The sequence below is a fragment of the Oryctolagus cuniculus genome, chromosome 21, assembly GCF_964237555.1.
Source record: "Oryctolagus cuniculus chromosome 21, mOryCun1.1, whole genome shotgun sequence".
Taxonomy (NCBI): domain Eukaryota; kingdom Metazoa; phylum Chordata; class Mammalia; order Lagomorpha; family Leporidae; genus Oryctolagus; species Oryctolagus cuniculus.
In genome coordinates, this window is record NC_091452.1 from 17,818,568 (window position 1) to 17,838,158 (window position 19,591).

The following is a 19,591-nucleotide window of genomic DNA, read 5'->3' on the forward strand; positions in this document are numbered from 1 at the left end:
TGGGGGCCGGCCCTGAGTCCAGGCTGGAGGTCCCTCTGAGATGGCTGGAGGGGAGGAGTCACAAAACTGGCGGCCAAGCCCGGCCTCCCAGCCGTGTCTGTGCAGCTTGGGTGCTAGGAATGCTTTTCACAGTTTCTAAAATGAAGAAAGATTTAGCCTAGTGCCACAGATACCGGCTAAGACGCCTGCACCCTCTAGCGGAGCGCCCAGCTCCTGGCCCTCACCCCGGCTTCCTGCTGTGCACACCCTAGGGGGCAGTGGTGACGGCTCCGGTGCCTGGGTCCCTGACACCCACCCGGGGGTCCTGGACTGTTTCCAGCTCCTGGTCTCAGTCCCCGCCAGCTGCTGCAGATATCTGGGGAGTGAAGTAGCAAATGAGATCTCTCTCTGCCCAGCCCCCTACCTGCCACTTTCTAATACATAAATTTAAAAATGCTTTCATTTAAAAAAAAATAGTTGAAAAATGCTCATGACCCAGTGAGGGCTCAGGTGGCACGGGTGCAGTGTGACCGCACGCAGCCCCACGCGCCGCTGTGGGTGGACTGGGCGTGGCGGCTCTCCCGTCGCAAGGGCAGCGGGCAACCTTGTGATGAAGACGCCTACCGCTTCCTGAGCCGCCGGTCTCCGGCAGCCCCGGAGCTGAGGGCTTGGTGTTTATCAGCTCGTGAAACCCGCACAGCGGTCTCTGCAAAGGAAGAAGCTGAGACTCACAGCGAGCACAGCCAACGGGGCGGAGCCCGGGGCTCCCGGCCAGACCAGGAGCAAGGTTCTGGAATCTTCCGTGGCATCCTGGGTCGGACATGCCAGCGACTCTCCCACACGCGAGCGGCAGGTGAGCTGTTTCCAGGCAAGACTTGAGAGGGGCTGGGTTTGCTCACTAGAGCAGCAACTACTGCTGAATGGATGGCGGTTTGTGCCGTCTGTGTGGGTGACCGTGAAACCGCAACTCGCTGCACCTGACACCTGCGAGAGGCAAGCGTGCGAAGTGTGCAGGTGCCTGATTCTAGGAATCCTGCTGGGGAAGCGCGAGGGCTCTGCCCAAGGTCGCAGAACAGGCCCGGCATGAGGGACGGATGCATGGCTGTCAGGATGGCGACAGCGCGTGGGCCTCGTGGCGCAGCAGGTTCGGCTGCCCCTCGGGGTGCCCACGGCCTGTGGCGCAGTGCCCTTGAGTGCCAGCTCCTCCGCTTCCCACCCAGCTCCCTGCGAAGGCGGCAAAACCGTGGCTCAAGCCCCTGAGCCCCTGCCAGCCGCGTGGGAGACCAGATGGCGTTCCAGGCTCTGGGCTTTGGCCCTGGCTGCTGTGGGCATCTGGGGAGTGAATCATCAGGTGGAGGGCCTCTCTCCCTCTCCCTGTCTCTCTGCTTTCCAAATACATAAAATAACTCTACAAAGAGAAAGAAGCCATGGCTCCAGCACCTGCCTGGGCGGTGGCTTAGTATCTGTTCTCCATGCAGGCCTGTCGCAGTGGCGTGAATGCAGCCAGAGTCCAGGCGTTCATGAATGGGTGTGCCTGGGTACCAGTTAGACTTTATTTACAGAACAAGTGGAGGGCCACGTTTGGCTCTTGGGCTACAGCTGGCTGATTTAAAAAAAAAAAAAAAAAAAAAAAAAAGCAATGATGGATGCCACTGACGGGCAGGAGATCCAGGGCAGCTCGAGGCTGGCCCTGGGGCCGTGGGGTCAGCCACAGCCTGCAATGCCCACGTTCCATGTCACAGGGCCAGCTTAAGCCCCAGCTGCTCTGCTTCCAATCCAGCTCCCTGCTAACGCGCCTGGGAGACCTGGATGGAGCTCCAGGCTCCTGGCTTCGGCTTGGCCCAGCCCCGGCTGTTGTGGCCATTTGAGGAGTGAACTGGTGGATGGATGCTCTCTCTCTCTCTCTCTGTTACCATGTCTTTCAAATAAAATAAATCTTAGGCAAACAAGACAGTGACACAAGCTTTCTCAGCACAGCATGGTTGCTGAGCCCGGACAAGGGGGGCCAGGTGCCAGGTGAAGCCTGGTGGTTCAGCCTCCATGGCTCAGTGGCCAGGTCTAAAGCCGCCAGCCGGGGCTCCTGAGTGGAAAATACAAGCTTGAGAATCAGAATTCACTTCTAGCTTCGAGTGTGCTGTGTGGCTCTGGGGTACCCACAGGGGTTCTCCGAGCTTGTATCGTATGGAAAATGAAGCTTTGACTATTCGCCAAATAACACAGCACCTGATGAAGGTGTGAGTGCAGGCTGGGATGCGGACGTGGCCGCTGGCCCATGGCTGCACTTCTGACTCCCTGGGGCAATCCCCCCCCCCCCCCCCCGCCCCCGTGATGATGCAGAGACACTCATTTCTTTCTGTCTTTGAAAGTCAGAGTTACGGAGAGGGAGGGAGGAAGGGAGAGACAGAGAGATCTTCCACCTGCTGGTTCACTCTGCCAGTGGCCAGAATGGCCAGGCGCCAGTTAGAGCTCCTTCCTGGTCTCCCAGGTGGGTGCAGGGGCCCAAGCACTTGGTCCCTCTGGCTGCACTTTGTTCTTTACTGCTTCTGAGTGGGGAGTGGGGTGGGACAAGCGCGGCTCTGATAAAACACCAGTGGGGCCGCAACCCGGTATCACTGGACTTGGGCGGGTCGGCTGCCTCCTCCATTACTGAGAAAACACGGGTGGTGGTGGCGGGGGACACAAATTGAACCCTTGTGGAATCCTGGAGATAAAATGTGTATTTGACAGGCCGGGCTCAGCCTGACAGCTTCGAATCTATTAGCAGGTTCCCAGAATTACCTGCTGCCCCTCCCCCACAAGACATGAACAGGATCCCACACCCACTTCCCTTACAGGATCCCACCTGCCTCCGCAAGTGGTCACGACAGCTCTGAGGAAGCTGCACTCGAGAAGGGGCTGTGGATTCCTGCCTCTTCTGTCACTGGGCCCATCGGTCAGCTGAGCAGACCTGGAAGGGAGCAGGGGCGGCACACCCAACTGCCTGGCCTTGCTGGCTCCCTTCGAGGCTAGGGGTTTGCCCACGGGATCGTCTAAAAGGGAAATGGATGCTTTGGGCCCGTTGCAGCCAGGATTCAATTCCCCTTCTTCTATGAGGATGGAGTTACGGGGCGGGGGGTGGGGTGGGGTGGGGTTCTGGGCTGGAGATGGCAGCAGGAAGCTGCTTCCGTGGGGTAGGGGGGAGAGAGCAGGGTGCCTGCAGCTCACCTGGCCAGACAGGGTGCAGGAGGGTGACCCCAGACCTGGAGGACCAGAGGGCACACGAGGGGCAGCACACTCCTGACCAGTGGTTTTCCATGGAGGGCTCACTGCCCCAGTGGCCACCCTCAAGCACCTGGCCCAGGCCCAGGCCTGGCCATCCAGACCCGAACTCTGGACCTTGGATCTCAAGGGCTCCCAGGTCTGCTGAAGGAGCCAGCCCCTGGGCCCAGGACACACAGGGCGTCTTGGTTGCAGACGGCTCCAGCATGGAGTTCAAGGTCAGAGATGCGCTGAACCTTGGGCGTGAACTCAACAAATAGTCAAGACAGTGCCAGATCCGGAAATCTGCAGAGGGGAGTGAACTGGTGTCCCCGTGGAGTCGCCAGTCGATCTGGGGGGACAGACCAGGCTCAGGGAGCGGTTAGGTCAGGGGTAGCGTGTCATGGGGGAAAGACCACAGGGTCAGGATGCAGGATGGAGGGTTGGGGGGAGAACGGCCCAGAGAGAGCAGCAATTGCAGAAGTGGGAGGCCACCCAGGCACAGGGGTCTCAGGAGCGAGGCAGCAGGGCCATTGCGAGGGTCTCAGCTTTTGTTCTGAGTCGGAACAAAGGTTTTGAACCTACGTGCTCAGGTCAACAAGCTCTATTTATTTATTTATTTGAAAGGCGGAGTTACAGAGATAGAGAGGAGAGACGGAGAGAGGAGTGAGAGAGAGAGAGATCTTCCATCAGCTGGTTCATTCCCCAAATGGTTCCAGCAGCCGGGAATGAGCCAGGCCGAAGCCAGGAGCCAGGAGCTTCTTCCATGTGGGTGCAGGGGCCCAAGGACTTGGGCCATCTTCTACTGCCTTCCCAGGCCATAGCAGAGAGATGGATCGGAAGTGGAGCAGCTGGGACTCGAACCAACGCCCACATAGGATTCGGGTGTTGCAGGTTGGGGCTTTAACCTGCTGAACTACAGCGTAGACCCCAGTTAATTTTTTTTTTTTTTTTTTAAGGCAGAGTTAGAGAGTGGGAGAGACAGAAAGATCTTCCATCTGCTGGTTCACACTTCCACATGGGTGTGGGAGCCGAAGGACCCGGGCCATCTTCTGCTTCTGTCCCAGGTCATCAGCAGAGAGCTGGATTGTTAGTGGAGCAGCCGGGACTCATGGCTTTACCCGCTACACCACAGTGCCAGCCCCAACAAGCTCTTTCTTTTTTCTAACATTCATTTATTTATTTGAAAGTCAGAACTACACAGAGAGAGAAGCAGAGGCAGACGGAGGGGAGAGGGAGAGGTCTTCCATCTGCTGGTTCACTCCCCAGATGGCTGCAACGGCCAAAGCAGTGCAGATCTGAAGCCAGGAGCCAGGAGCGTCTTCCACGTCTCCCATGCAGGTGCAGGGGCCCAAGGACTTGGGCCATCTTCCACTGCCTTCCCAGGCCACAGCAGAGAGCTGGATCGGAAGTGAAGCAGCTGGAACTCGAACTAGTGCCCATAAGGGATGCCGGCACTGCAAGGCGGCAGCTTTACCTGCTATGCCACAGCACTGGCCCCAAGAAACACTTTCTTAAAGAGCTCTAAATATTCTATGCCCTGTGGCCAAACAGCCTCCACTGCAACTACTTAAACATATAGCAAAGGTAGCCACGAGGCCCACGTTGAAATGCACTTTGCTGTGGACACTAAACTGTCAGATACACTTAAATTCTCTTCTTCAGGCTCTCTCCCACCACTTAAAAATGTAACAAGCACCCTTGGCTTGGGCGCCTGCAGCTTTAGTTTCCCCAACTTTACGCCCGAGAGTGTCACTCAGGGCCCAGGCTTGTGGCACAGTGGTTTAAGCTGTTGCTTGTGATGCTGGTGTCCCGTATGGGAGCACCAGGTGGGGCCCCCAGCTGCTCCGCTCCCGTTCCAGCTCCCTGCTAATGCGCCTAGTACTTGGACCCCTGCCACCCACTTGGGAGACCCAGATGAAGTTCTAGTCTCCTGGCTTTGGCCTGGACCGACCCAGCCATGGTGGCCTTTGGGAAAGGAAGCAGTGGATGGACGCTCTGTCATTCTGCCTGCCAAGTAAGTAACTCTGTCTTTATAAAGATTGGGTTATAAAAGGCCGGCGCCGTGGCTCAATAGGCTAATCCTCCACCTTGCGGCGCCGGCACACCGGGTTCTAGTCCCGGTTGGGGCGTCGGATTCTGTCCCGGTTGCCCCTCTTCCAGGCCAGCTCTCTGCTATGGCCAGGGAGTGCAGTGGAGGATGGCCCAGGTGCTTGGGCCCTGCACCCCATGGGAGACCAGGAAAAGCACCTGGATCCTGGCTCCTGCCATCGGATCAGTGCGGTGCGCCGGCTGCAGCGGCGGCCATTGGAGGGTGAACCAACGGCAAAGGAAGACCTTTCTCTCTCTGTCTCTCTCTCACTGTCCACTCTGCCTGTCAAAAAAAAAAAAAAAAAAAAAAAGATTGGGTTATAAAGACTTGGACTGCTGCCAGGCTGGGACAGACACTCAGGCGAGGTGGTGTGCGGAGGATGCCGTGATGGTTCCTTCTGTCTGGCAACCTGGATGAGCAAGGAGCTCAGCTCTCGGCCAGGCGTTATCCTGGGTGTCTGTGATCACACGAACAGGGACTGGCGTGGGCCACGGGCAGCAGAATGCTCCCGGAGCGGGGAGGCCGCCATCGGGACTTCGGGATTTCGCTGCCTTCGGATCCGACAGGAGCAGCAGCTCCTCTGTGCGGCCTGCAGACTCCCTGCCCCTAGGGGCCACTTCCTTATTTCGCTCACAGATCGGCCTCTGCTCTCCCCAGCCCCGCATGTCCATATACACCTGGTTGGGTCTTAGTCTCTGACACAGAAGCTCTGCCCAGGCAGATGGGGACACACACGAGGAGGTCACGGCTGAGAGAAGAGCTGGGACATGGCGGAGTGTGCAGCCACAGCCCACGTGCACGCGTCCTGCAGCCTGGGTGTGGGAGGCAGGGGCCCTGTCCAGGGGGCTCTCATGAGGGTGCAGAGGGTGGGCGGCACCCTGTAGGCCAGGGGAGACCCACTTGTCTCTCCTCTCAGAAAGGGGGCAGGTGGCTGTGCAGGCGGGGCTCTGCCCCTGGCAGGTACACGCCCCACCTCAGCACCCTTCACCGGGAAGCAACTGGCCAGGGCAACAGTGTGCTTGTCACTGGGAGCCTGTACCGAGGACAGTGACCTGCGGCCCAGGAGTCTGTCGTAATCATGAAGCACTTCTGCCTTCCTCGAACCAAACACTGCCCCGGCACACAGACGAACCTGCAACCACTTCCGGCTGTCGGTGAGGCAACTGCCCGCTCCCAGACCTCAGCGCCGTGGCCCACAAGCTTAGACCTGGGTGTCAGAACCCTGCCCCTGGGTTCTCAGCCCTCGAGACACGGAGCCTGGGCCTGAACGGCTCCCTGTCAGACCCCAGGTGCTGGCCCGCTGGGGTCCTGCAGGCCCTTCTCCGTCCCGGCTCAGGACGAGCGTTCACTGGGGGATGCCTGCACCAACACTGGGTACCTGTTCTGCAGGCCCTTCTCCGTCCCGGGTCAGCACGAGCGTTCACTGGGGATGCCTGCACCAACACTGGGTACCGGGGGACGAGACTGCTGCTGCGAGGGCAGGGAAGTGATACACACAGCACCCGGGCCAGGGGTGCTCCTTGCCCTTGCCCTTGCCCTTTGAAATACCGACGGCTGCTGCCACCCAGAGCTTCCTCCGAAGCAGCGACCCTGTGCACAGCCTCCATGTACGCCATTTCTCCCTCCCTAGTGCTGCTGCCCACAGCCCCTTCCCGGGGCCAGCGCCGCGGCCTAGTAGGCTAAGCCTCCACCTGCGGTGCCAGCATCCCATATGGGCACCAGGTTGTGTCCTGGCTGCTTCACTACTGATCCAGATCCCTGCTGATGCGCCCAGGTAAGCAGTGGAAGATGACCCACGTGCTAATGCCCCTGTACCCACGTGGGAGACCAAGAAGCTCCCGGTTTTGGGCTGGCCTGGCCCAGCCCCGGCTGTTGTGACCTCTTTCTGTCTCTCTCCCTGTAAATTTGCCTCTTAAATAAATGAACCTTGGAAAACAAACAAACAAACAAACAAACAAAAAACACCCTGTAGTGCTATGACACCTGGAATTATTTTTCTACACCCAGTACACACAGCGTATGTATATCCCTGAAAAGGTTTGCGGAAAACCTTCTGCTCTGGGTGGTCCCAGGGCTAAGAACCCTCGACTTCTTTCTAGAAACTGCTCAGGTTTCAATTGAGTTCAATTTACTTGAAAGCCAGAGAGCGAGCGAGCGAGCGAGAGAGCATGCTCCCATCCTCTGGTTCACGTCCCAGACGCCTGGGCCAGGCCAAAGCCAGAAGCGTGGCAACTCCGCCCAGGTCTCCCGCGTGGCGGCAGGGACTCAGCCACGGGCGCCGTCATGGCTGCCTCCCAGGTGCTGCACCAGCAGGAAGCTGGATGAGTGGAGCTGACACTCAAGCCTGGGCACTCTGGTGTGGGGTGTGGGTGCCCAGCCGGCAGCCTAGCCACTGTCCCACACAGCCGCACCTTCTCTGGTGACATTAGCAAAACATTCACTGTGGCGCACATAGAGAATCCAGGTGGTGACGGATATCCAACACCCAGAAATCATACTTTGTGCTGAGGACTTAGGACGCCCCTGCCAGGCTGTCCCCTGTGCTTTCTCTCGCACAAACTCCTACCAGGGGTAGAAGAAAGGACTCGCCACCCCTGCATGCTCTGGGAGAGAGGGCCTTCCTTCTTCCTGTCTTTTAAAGATTTATTTATTTATTTGAAAGGCAGAGTTACAGAGAGAGGAAGAGAGAGAGAGAGACCTTCCATCTGCTGGTTCTTTCCCCAAACCACCAGGGCTGGGCCAATCCAAAGCCAGGTGTCAGGAGCCACTTCCGGGTCTCCCACATGGGTGCAGCGGCCCAAGCACTTGGGCTTTCCCAGGTGCATGAGCAGGGAGCTGCACTGGAAGTGGAGCAGCGGGGACTGGAACCGGCGCTGGCCCCAGAGCCTTCTGTGTAATGAAAAAAAGGAACACAGGCTACCTCCATGGCCGGCCACAGGCACAGCCCCTCTGGGGGAAGGGTGTGCCCTTTGTGACGACTCTCACCAGGGACCAGGGATGACTTTGGGGGTTTTCTTGTGTCAGCAGTAAGAGAAAGGCCCGCTGAGGGTTAACAGACCCTAGGAGCCAACTACGAGGTTTTCTGGACATGGAACATCGACTACAGCACGGGAAGTAACCTTAAAAAAAACCTGCAAGTTCTCCCTAGACAAGGTCTGGCTGGCTGGCTGGGAACAGCACAAGGACTGCTGGGTCTCCTGGCACAGACTCAAGGCGGCCCAAGCCGGAGCCCCGGTCCACTGTAAACAGACCACCACGCGCCTCCCGGCTGCCCACCCACGGGCCTCAGCCAACTTCTGCTTCCTGTAACCTCGGGCTCCCCGGGAACCCGTTGTTGTTGTTCGCACAGACGGAAACAACTTCAGGTTACGGTATTCGAGGCGGGGGAACTCTGTGGTGATTATTCATCGTATTTACAAATGTAGTCGAAGTCAAAATGGAGTGAGTGTGACTAAACGCTAACTGCATTCCGGCGACTGAGGTATGGGGCCAATTCCAGGAACCGAGACAAGGCCCAACCCAGCGTTCTGCCTAAGATTCAAGAAATGTGCCTTGGGCCTGCGCTGTGACGTGGCAAGTAAAGCCGCCACCTGCAGTGCCGGCATCCCATATGGACGCTGGTTCGAGTCCTGGCTGCTCCACTTCCGATCCAGCTCTCTGCTATGGCCTGGGAAAGCAGTGGAAGACAGCCCAGGTCCTTGGGCCCCTGCCCCCATGTGGGAGACCTGGAAGAAGCTCCTGGCTCCTGGCTTCGGATCAGCACAGCTCCAGCCATTGCGGCCAACTGGGGATGGAAGACCTCTTCTCTCCCTCTCTCTCTGCAACTTTGACTTTCAAATCAATCAATCAATCTAAAAAAAAAAAAAAGAAAAGAAAAAAGAAACGTGCCTTGTCACATTCATCTTACAACCACATCCTGGGTCTGGTAACTGCGTGACAAGTCTCAAAATTGTGAGCCCTAGTGGACAGAATTCCAGGAAAGCTGTGTAACTCGCTGTTGGGGGCCGCACTCTGGTAAGGGGTGTCGGTCCCGATCGGTTGCCTTGCCTCTCAAATAAGCTTTGAGCGTGTGACTGTCACTGGCCTCTGTAGCATTCTGTTTCAGTGAATGAGTGGATGCCACGATAAGCATTCAGAAGAGGCGAACAGCAGATTCTTTGCTAGGACCACTGAAGTGTCGTGCGGCCTTGCCGTAACGCAAAACGGGAAGTGGAGAGGGGGCCGTGCAATCCACTGACGCCGGCGTAAAAACCACAGCCAGGCCAACAGAATTCCACTTCTACCGAAGAGAAAGCACTAGCAAAGGCCGCGCAGGGCGTGACAGCAGCAGCTGTGTGTGTGGCCACACACAGGTAGCTCTCGTCTGCCAAGGACAGGAGACAGGAGAAGGACCAGAGAGCTTAGGAGCCCCGCCCCGTCTCGCACTGCCGGCACAGGCCTGAGGCAGGACCCACACATCCGGGTACGCTGGGATCTGGAACGCAGCCCAGGCCTCTGCGGGGCCCCGGCCCATTTCCCCTTTGCTGCAGCCAGGCGCCCGCCCACCCCGCACCACTTCCCTTGTGCTCGCCCACAGAAGGGGCCGAGGCAGAGCGGCTGTGTCCGGCAGAGCCGGCGGCTGTCTGAGACAGCTGACGTGGGAAGGAGACACAGACACCGACTTGTAATCAACGGTCTTTATCTTGGAAACATGGAAGCAAGTGTTCTGACAGAAAGCTATGGCCGCTCTATAAGAGCCGATCAGGAGTAATTCACTGTCCTCCTCAGGATGTCATCACTTTAAAACAAGAAAACAAAACAAAACGCAACACAGAACAGGAAAAGCAATGCACAGCACTTGGTCAGGACCGACTCCCCGTGCCTTCCTTCCCCCCCCGCCCCGGTGTTTCACCACCGTCACCACCGTCAGCGACAATCACAACCGTGATTGCTTAGCGAATTGGACGTCAGAACCTTCACACGTTTCCGAGTTTGGAAACAAAGGTCCTCAGCAGGTCCCACGGACAGAGACACGCACAGGCCTGACTGAAAGTCACTCTAATGCTCACTATCCACTTCAGTGTTAGAGACACACACAAGCCACAGCAGACACTCAGATGCCCTCAAACTGTACACTCAGCCACCCCAGCACCGCTGGCTGGCCATGGCGCCTTCTCCTGGTGGACACTACCCCGAGCCGGGCTGCGCACAGCAAGGCGCTGTCACCACACCTGGTCCCTGTGCCTGTGCCCGTCGGCAGACACATCCAGCCAGCCACGCCAGCACAGGCCTGGGCAGAGGACTCCCCTCGTGGCCCCAGGGGCACCATTTGTCCCACGTTCAATCGCAGGCTCTCCGCCCTTCCAAGAGAGGCGCCGGACACCTTGGCCCTTGAGCAGGCAATCTGAGGAAGGGGAGCCGGGTGGAGTTCTAAGCAAGCCTAGGAAGGAGCAGGGGACCAGAGCTCGGTGTCTGCCCCCTCCAGAACCGGGGAGCCTGTGCTTGGCGGCCTTGGTGCAGGCCGGAGAGGCAGAGCAGGCGGTCCCAGGGCGCCGAGGGCTGGCCTGCATGTACTAAAGTGCCGGCAGGCTCTGCGCACCTGTGTGCTCGCTTCTGGCCCACTCCCCTTCGTCTCCACGATCGGCAGCGCCCTCTGGCCTCCACTCAGCTGCGTGTGACTAGGACTGCAAGGCAAGAAGGACAGGAGGAATGGCGGGGGGAGCCCTGAGAGAGGTCGCAGCACACAGGAGGAAGAGGGGAGGCAGGCGCTTGGCTGCTACAAGGAGAGTCGCTGCTTCCCCCGCACACTTGGGGACAGCAGGGGCCACGCGGGGCAACGGGATCTTCAGGGGCAGAAGCTCCCTTCCAAGTCCCCACCACGGCACTCGCGCACGAGGCCGGCCGCCGAGACGGCAAGAACGCGCCAGCAGACAGCGTGCCTGCTCGTCCCAGACACCCTTCTCAAGTATCGACCAAGACCTGAAACACCGCGTTCAAAGTGACGAACGCACAGACCCTACGCGTGGAACAAAACTGCAGAAACACGTGCTAGTTTGGGTTAGATTATAATCGTCTGAAGCACAGGATAACCAAGAAGCAAAATTCCATCCGGGACGACCACCCGGTTTTTAGAGAAGAGAAAGGAAAGGAAGGAAGAGATCCGGTGTGAGCTTTTTTGATCAGAAGACTCAGTGAAGCGAGAGGGGTGGTGCACGAACCCACGTGGTTTTTCAAGTCTTCCTTTTGTACAGTCATTAGATGACCGGGTTTGTGCTGTAAAGGAGCCAGCACCAAGTGGCTACTACTCTTGATTGTTCTCGATGAATGTTTATACAAAATAATATCTTCATTTAGTTTATAAACATACACAGTGCTGTCCCTTTCAAATGAAGGAGAAAAAGAAAACCACACACAAATACTGCAAAGTAGCAAAATACAAAGAGAAAAAGCTACTTTTGGTTTTGGCAACATTAAAAAAGAAAGAACTATAAAAAGCAATGTGGCATTGGTCCCTATTCATAAAAATAAAAAAAAAAAAGGTACTTGGGCACGACATTGAATCGGAATTGGTTTGTTTTGTAAAATTCGGAATATCTGGGATTTTAAAAGTAGCACTTTTGTCTTTTAAAAGTTCAACAAGTCACGGAACACTTAAAACATCAAAAAGGCTTTCTGATAAAAAGCTCAGCTTTTGTTTTTGCAATTTGGGAGACAAATTGAGTGGAATGCGGCCTAAGCTGGCTGACAGGTCTGGCTGGAAGGTCTCCAGCGGCAGGGCAGCCCTCCCTGGGACCACACCAACAACCAGCTCCCAAGCACAGGTTCTTGCTCCCGATTCTGGAGGGGCGGGGGTGGGACCTTCAGGCGGCGATCTTTGCCATCTGCTGTTCTAGCTTGGAAATGCGCTCATCTTGACTGCAGATTGTGTCTTTTATAGATTTGATCTCTTTTAAAATCTCATCCAACTTGGCTTCATTTTGCTACAAAAACAAAAAGGGGAGCCGTGATTAAAACACAGCAAACACACTTCATCACCGCGCAGAATTTGTAATACAGAAATGCAATTTTCTATCTTCCAATGGCAAGTCTCAGCCACCAAGTGGAAAAGGAGGCAAAGCTCAGGCCTCTGGCCTAGGAGTGCAGCTGCGGCCGCTCCACCCACGTGAAACCCAGCAGCAGGACGCCAGGGAGACCGGCCCGCCCACTTCTGGTCCCTGGGCCTTGCACCCACCTGGGGCCGGACGGGCTCCTTCAAGGCTGCCCAAAGCCTCACTCTGCCAGCAAGCGCAACTTCTATCTGCCCAGGGTGCCCGAGGAGTGACTCTGTGCAGAGGCCATGGAGCTGCTGCTGCCCAGGGAGTCAGGTTCCCCGTGCTGTCTGCCACATCTTCCACGCAGGCCAGGGTCATGTGGCTCCCTCCACCACAGCCCCAGTGTCAGCTCCTCCGGACACTCTGTACCTCCGCTCCTCTTACTGTCTCAGGGATAACCCAGCACCTCCCTTCTCCTCTGGAGTTCCGTCCCGTAGCCCACACACCCCCTCCCCGGGGCCAGGCAGGACTGCATGGGCAGGCTCCTTCCCACCCCTCTGCCAGATCCCCTGTGCTGCCTGTTCCAGCCACTGCCAGATCTTCTGCCACTCTGCTACTCCCTCCTCCAGGGCTCTCCCTTGCTGGGCCTGTGTCCCTCCACTCACACCCCTTTGTTTCTACCCAAATCAGAGATGGGTTTAACCAGTTTGGGGAAAGACAGTTAAGAAAACCCCAAGAGACTCCTGTTCATTCTCAGAGGTGGAGATCAACGCCCACCACAGACACCATGAAACACAGAGCAGGGCTCAGACTCGTCATGGCCACGAGCTCTAGGGCTCTCTCACGTACCACCATTCGCTGAACGCCCCCCAGTGGCCACGGTTGACACAGTGCTTGCCAAGGGCCCTGACCACAAAGGGATCGCCAGTGGACAGGACCCAGGCGTAGCCCCAGCTCCTGCTGCCCTTACCACACTGGCAGGGTCCGCGGTCTTCTTGGGGGTGTTGATTAGGTCGCACTTCTTGTTCGCACTGGGCTTGCTGTCCAGAATGTTCTTCTTGACGACCTTGAGGTCCCTGTTTTTGCCTGGAATATATCCGTGCTTCAAGGAGATGAGGATGGGGTCTGCGTCCTTCCCCTCAAACCACTCTTCGGCCTCCAGTGCGGCTTCCGGTCCTGCCGTGTCGGGATACAGGTCGTCCTGGAACAGGTCGGACTGCAAGAGACATTCAGGGGAAGCCTCTGGTGAGGAGGGGGAAGGGTCAGGGTTCGCTGTTTTAAATGTTGACTGCTAGAAAACCGGGCACTCACCTTCCTGGGGACAGTCATGATAATGGGCTCACACTTTCTCTCATGGAGCTTGAAGAATCTTCAGAGGGGAAACAAAGGGAAAGTTCCATTGAGTCAACCAGGAGGCTGCGTCGGAGAATTCGCTGTGGCCCGCAGTGCTACACGGCTAGCAAGTGCGGGTCCACCCTCGCTTCGCTGACCTGCCCACTCCACAGAGAACACAGCTGGGAGGAAGCGTGCTAGGGCACGGCGGACTGGAGCCAAGCACGGGGTGAGAGCTGTGAATTACGGACAAACTGCAGCACCACAGGTGCAGAAGCTGCCATGCCACAGGACCAGCGAGCACACACCTACACGCTGAACGCATCTACGGCCCGGTGCCGGGCTTTGCCAGCTTGAAGTGGTCGAACGATTGTAAACACAAATATGATTTTTACAATGGAAAAGAAACAATCCTGAGAACTGAGATCTTTATGTCCACGCAAAGCGTACCATGCGTGTACAACAGTCAAAAACTGGCAGCGATCCAAACAGCGGAAAGAGTGGGAATGGACAGCAGCTTGCTTACAACAGCAGAGAGGGAAACAGATCACTCTCGGTTTAAAAAAAAGGACAGCGTTTTCTCATGCATCCTCAATAAGACAAAACAGCCAAGCCAGAAATGTCTTCTCTTCCAAAAACCCCGATAAGGGCAAGGCAATTTTCCCCCAGCCAGAATGGAATCCAGAGTTCTTCCTAAAGGGTGGGCCTTGTGGCCCAGTGGGTTAAGCTGCTGACTGCCTTGAGTCCTGGCTGCTCTGCTTCTGGTCCAGCTCCCTGCTAATGCACCTGGGGAAGCAGGGGCTCCTGCCACGCAGATGGGAGACCTGGATGGAGTTCCAAGCTCCTGACCCAGACCTGGCTGTTGTGGCCATTTGGGGGATGAAGCTGCGGATGACAACTCTCTCTCTGTTACCCTGCCTTGCAAATGAAAAAAAAAAAAAAAATTTTAAAAGAGTTCTTTCTAAAGCTCCTGCCAAGAGCGCAGTGAGCATTCTGACCAGAGTGGCAGACCCAGCCATGGGGGAAGGGCAGAACTCAGCGGCGCTGCAGGAAGTGCACCCTGTTGTGTCACACTTGCCTGTTCACTATTTGAACCAGAAAGTTCCACAGGTAAACAAAAAAAAATTTTTTTTAAAGAATTATTTTATTTATTTGAAAGACAGAGCTACAGGACCAGCACCGTGGCGCAGTAGGTTAATACTCCACCTGCAGTGCTGGCATCCCATATGGGCACGGTTTCTAGTCCCAGCTGCTCCTCTTCCCATCCAGCTCTCTGCTGTGGCCTGGGAAAGCAGTACAAGATGGCCCAAGTCCTTGGGCCCCTGCACCTGCATGGGAGACCTGGAAGAAGCTCCTGGCTCCTGTCTTTGGATCAGCGCAACGCCGGCTGTGGTGGCCATTTGGGGAGTGAACCAACGGAAGGAAGATCTTTGTCTCACCCTCTTACTGTCTGTATTCTTTATTTGAGAGGTAGAGTTACAATCTTTTTTTTTTTTTTTTTTTAAAGACAGAGTTACAGATAGAAGTAGAGCCAGAGAGAGAAAGGTCTTCCATTCCATTCTGCTGATTCACTCCCTAAATAACTGTAAGGGCCAGAGCTGAGCTGATCCAAAGCCAGCAACCAGGAGTCTCTTCTGGGTCTCCCATGAGAATGCAGGGGCCCAAGGAGTTGGACCATCCTCCACTGCTTTCCCAGGCTGTGGCACAGAGCTGGATCAGAAGTGGAGCAGGTGGGACTCGAACCGGTGCCCATATGGGATGCTGGCACTGCAGGCCGGGGCTTGAACCTGTTGTGCCACAGCGTCAGCCCCAACAAAAATATTTCTTCAAGACTAATTAAATGAAAACTCTGCGGGAAGCCTTCTGGGGAAAAGACTGAGTTTGAGTATCGTAACGTTTGAGGGCACAGCAATTCATCAAGCCTCGAGTTCCTCATCAGCAAAGTGGGGATAAAAATGGCACTTACCTCACAGGACACGCAGGAGAAGTGAAAGTAATTCAAGTATCATGTTTAGCACCCAATATATGAGGGTACTTCAAAAGGAATTCTGCGTACTTTAAAAAAAACTATGCATGGATTTCAAATTTTTTGCTCCAAAATATACTTGTCTTGGGGCAGGCATTTGGCACAGTAGTTAAGAGGCCATGTGAGATGAGCCTGGTTTGAGTCCAGGTTCCGTTGCTGCCAGTCAGCTCTCTCCTAGTGCGCACCACGGGAGGCACAGGTGAGGGCTCAAGTACGTGGGTCCCTGCCACCCACCTGGTGACCCAGGTCAAGTTTTCAGCTCCTGGTTTCAGCCCAGTCCAGTCTCAGCTGTTGGAAGTGTTTGGAGAGTGAACTAACAGATGGAGGACCTCTGCTTATCTTTCTGCCTTTCAAATAAATAAAATTTTCACATAACTAAAATTTTTGGCACATTTATTTTATTTAAAAATTGTTTATTTGGCCGGCGCCATGGCTCACTAGGCTAATCCTCTGCCTGCTGCACTGGCACCCCAGGTTCTAGTCCCGGTCAGGGAACCGGATTCTGTCCCGGTTGCTCCTCTTCCAGTCCAGCTCTCTGCTGTGGCCCGGAAGTGCAGTGGAGGATGGCCCAAGTGCTTGGGTCCCTGCACCCCATGGGAGACCAGGAGGAGGCACCTAGCTCCTGGCTTTGGATCAGCACAGCGCCGGCCATGGTGGCCATTTGGGGAATGAACCAATGGAGGGAGGACCTTTCTCTCTGTCTCTCTCTCTCTGTCTGTAACTCTACCTGTCAAATAAATTAAAAAAAAATAATAAATTGTTTATTTGCATTTCATTTGAAAGGTAGACATACTCCAAATGTCCACAGTAGCCAGGGTGGGACCCAGAATGGACTGGGTCAAAGTCAGGAGCGCAGAACTCAATCCAGGTCTCCTAAGTGGGTAGCAGGGACCCAACCTGAGCTGTTACCTGCTGCACCCAGGATACACATTAGCAAGAGGCTGGAATCAGGAGTCAGAGGAGGGTACTGAAGCCAGGCACTCTGATATGGATGCAGGCATCCCAGGCGGCCTCGTAATGACTGTACCTTAGTTGCTCCTTCAATTCCATTTTCCCAAACTTTTTGATGTCCCTTGAATAATCAATGCTCCAAAACAGAAAAAGGAGGTGTCCTGAATAATCATGCTTAGTCTTTTAAACTTTTAGATGACAGTAAAATAAATGTTCCCAAGGACTGGAAATAATCATTTTTTAAACCATGTGACCAGAACACAGTCACATAAATATGTACAATGATTTTACAGCTGATGATGTGGGACTGTTCTTTCTTCCTTTTTGAATATGTATTTATTTATTTGAAAAGCAGAGTTACAAGGAGAGACAGAGAGAGCTTCCATCCACTGGTTCACTCCCCAGATGACTGCCTCAGCCAGGGCTGGAGTCGGAGTCAGGAGCTTCATCTGGGTCTCCCACGTGCATTAGCAGGGAGCCGGATTGGAAGTGGGGCAGCCAGTGGTTTAACCTGCTATGCCACAGCACCAGCTCCAGTGTAGGAGTACTGTTGTTTAAAATGCCCAGTGGTCACTGAGTCTCACTGAGTATTTTTTGTTTACTAGGGTGAGAAAAATGCCTGCTGGACACTCCCTAGCCTCACAGGATGAAACCTAAAACTCAGAGGTAGTACAGGCAGATATAATGCAGCACAGTGGGCCTCCTCAGTGAGCTTAACCTAGCACCCCGCTGGGGGCTCTTCTCCTCTGGGTTAGGACCAGCGGGGTCCCCCACTCAGTGTGGAACCTGGTTCTTCCTCTAAAGGGCACCCAAGGGTAGGCGCTCCCCTGTCTGCCTTCTCAGCTTGAAGACAGGACACAGCGGTCTCATTATTTCAGGGAGTGTGCAGTGCACCTCAGCCATGCCACTTAGCTGCTACATTTCCAGCTGTGAGGGCAAGCTGATCGTCACGTCCCAGCACACACCAGGGCAGAGGGACTGGGGCATTACAGCATGACCTGTTGCGGTGCTCTGTACTACAAGGACGGCGGGAACAAACGCAGTGCTTTGTAACACCCACGCTTTACCTGGCGATCTCGCATTTGTTAACGTCAAGTCCCCTCTTGGGCATGTACCCCATGCCTCTCTGAGGCTCCTTGCTGCTGAAAGTGTTGAGGTAGTGGACATACGGGGATTCATCCGTGATCTCAAAATAGCGAATACTGCTGTCGCCCTGCAAAACATCAGACAAGTTTGTGTTCGATATCAACGGAAACGCTCGGCCTCGCCTCCCCTCCACACACCCAGCAACAGCTGGGGACCACGTGCTAGTGGCTGACCTGTTTCTCCCCACAAGGAAGCTCATCACAGCGTTCGACAGCTGCTCTGCCTGGTGGAGGAAGCCCCCACTTACCAAACACTAGCCTGCTCTTTAGGTGGTCTCCTCTGCCTCCCAAGCAGGTTGACTTTACTCCCCTGAGCCTGGACGTCTGGCCAGAGTTAGGGTAAAATTCTGAATTCCTCTGCCAGACAACTGCACTGCCACTCAAGTTCAAAAAACAAAGAGTAGAGGCCCGCTGAGAGCGCCATGACTGCTGTGAAGTTCACGCACTAGCGCAGGGCAGGGCGCCGTCACCAGGCAGTGAGGAGATGAGAAGGGAGAGGTTCCTGGTTAGGCATGCGTGTCCTTTAACTGCAGCAGGCCGCACCGTCCCATCACGTCGTGTCTGCCTCTCTCATCTTGTTCAGAGCAGTCAGGGTTTTTTTGAGATCTGGAGCCCACAGCATATGCAAGTCTAAATCCAAATCACAGTGCCACCAGCGTGAGTCCTGACGGCAATACCGTCTGTAGCGAGGACACACACGTCACGCGCATGCACGCACAGGGAGGACGACACAATGGCGACATGGCATCATGCCCTGGTATCACTTCCCCTATTTTCCTTTTGCTTCATGATTTAGATCTCAGAGCAATGGAAAAGATGATAAGCACTTATTAGTCATTTTCTAACCAAACTAATTTTCCATCTAGAGTTAATAACATCTGGGTCACTGCTCATCTTGTGCTGTTCCAGGCTGCGGCGGCAGCAGCTGTTAACATCTGCACTGTGACTGTCAAGGAAACACACGGACCTCCGTCCCCCCGTGACAGCCCCTGCAGCGCAGCACAAACAGCCGCCTGTGAGAAGTGAAGCCTCGCCTGTGCGGGACCCGCTAACAGATCTGGGGATACAGAAACAACCCCCTTCCGTTCCATCGACTACATAGACTTCTAAGGAGAAAATTAAACCTATAAAGGAAAATGAGATTGGAGGTTACCAGCCCTAAAAAGTAAAACGGTAGCAACGGAGCCACCGAGCGTGCGGTCAGGCGAAGGGCTTTCAGCTCAGCGTGGAGTCTTCCTGTCACGGCCTGATATCACGCTCTGAAACTTCAGTCGGGCCCAGCACTGAGCCCCGGCAACAGAAGCCTCCAGAGTCTTTGGGGACCTCAGATACTCACAGCCACAAAGTTCTGTTTCCTTCCTAAGTCCAGGGTGGAGAAGCTCACACCCTCACGCCAATCTAGGGCTATCTGATAAGACTGCAGCATCCTGGTCACAATGCAGCTAAACCTGAAATCACCAATCAGCCAGCACTCGTGGATGAAAACCAAAGACCAGCAAGTCCTCTCTCCCCCTGAAAGGGCTGTGTGCAGGCCCCCGTCAGCATCTGCCCCAGCGCCCCAGCGCCCCAGCCCAGGCCCTGCCCAGGCAACAACAGCAAACACAGCATGTTGTGTTACCCGACAACTGGCCGGTCTCAGGGCCTAATCCATACCAAAATCACCTGTCGTGATCTTAGCTTAAGACACACAGACACACAAATTAGACAAGTCAAAATGACACAATACGTTCCCCATCCTCTAACGCCCTGAAGGGTAGACTTTCTTCTTAATTAAACTGATCAGGATTAAATTAACCTGAGTCAAACATCACAGTCACTG

At 55.2% G+C, this 19,591-nt stretch overlaps 1 protein-coding gene and 1 long non-coding RNA gene across 3 annotated transcripts in view; one reads left to right on the forward strand and one right to left on the reverse strand.

Annotated features, from left to right (window-relative positions):
- The first annotated feature begins 644 nt into the window (after positions 1-644).
- LOC138847422 (uncharacterized) lies at positions 645-19,562 on the forward strand. The gene is made up of 2 exons (XR_011385233.1): positions 645-832; positions 18,639-19,562. It is a non-coding gene; the product is annotated as an uncharacterized lncRNA (long non-coding RNA).
- Positions 9,970-19,591, reverse strand: part of CORO1C (coronin 1C) — a 70,755-nt gene continuing 61,133 nt past the window's right edge. For both annotated transcript variants that reach the window (XM_051835883.2, XM_070066012.1), the window contains exons 8-11: positions 17,695-17,840; positions 13,630-13,687; positions 13,289-13,534; positions 9,970-12,267 (exon numbers count right to left, since the gene is read on the reverse strand). In XM_051835883.2, the coding sequence (XP_051691843.1) occupies positions 12,148-12,267; positions 13,289-13,534; positions 13,630-13,687; positions 17,695-17,840 (570 nt within the window). In that variant the 3' untranslated portion in view covers positions 9,970-12,147. The remainder of the gene's footprint in view (positions 12,268-13,288; positions 13,535-13,629; positions 13,688-17,694; positions 17,841-19,591) is intronic.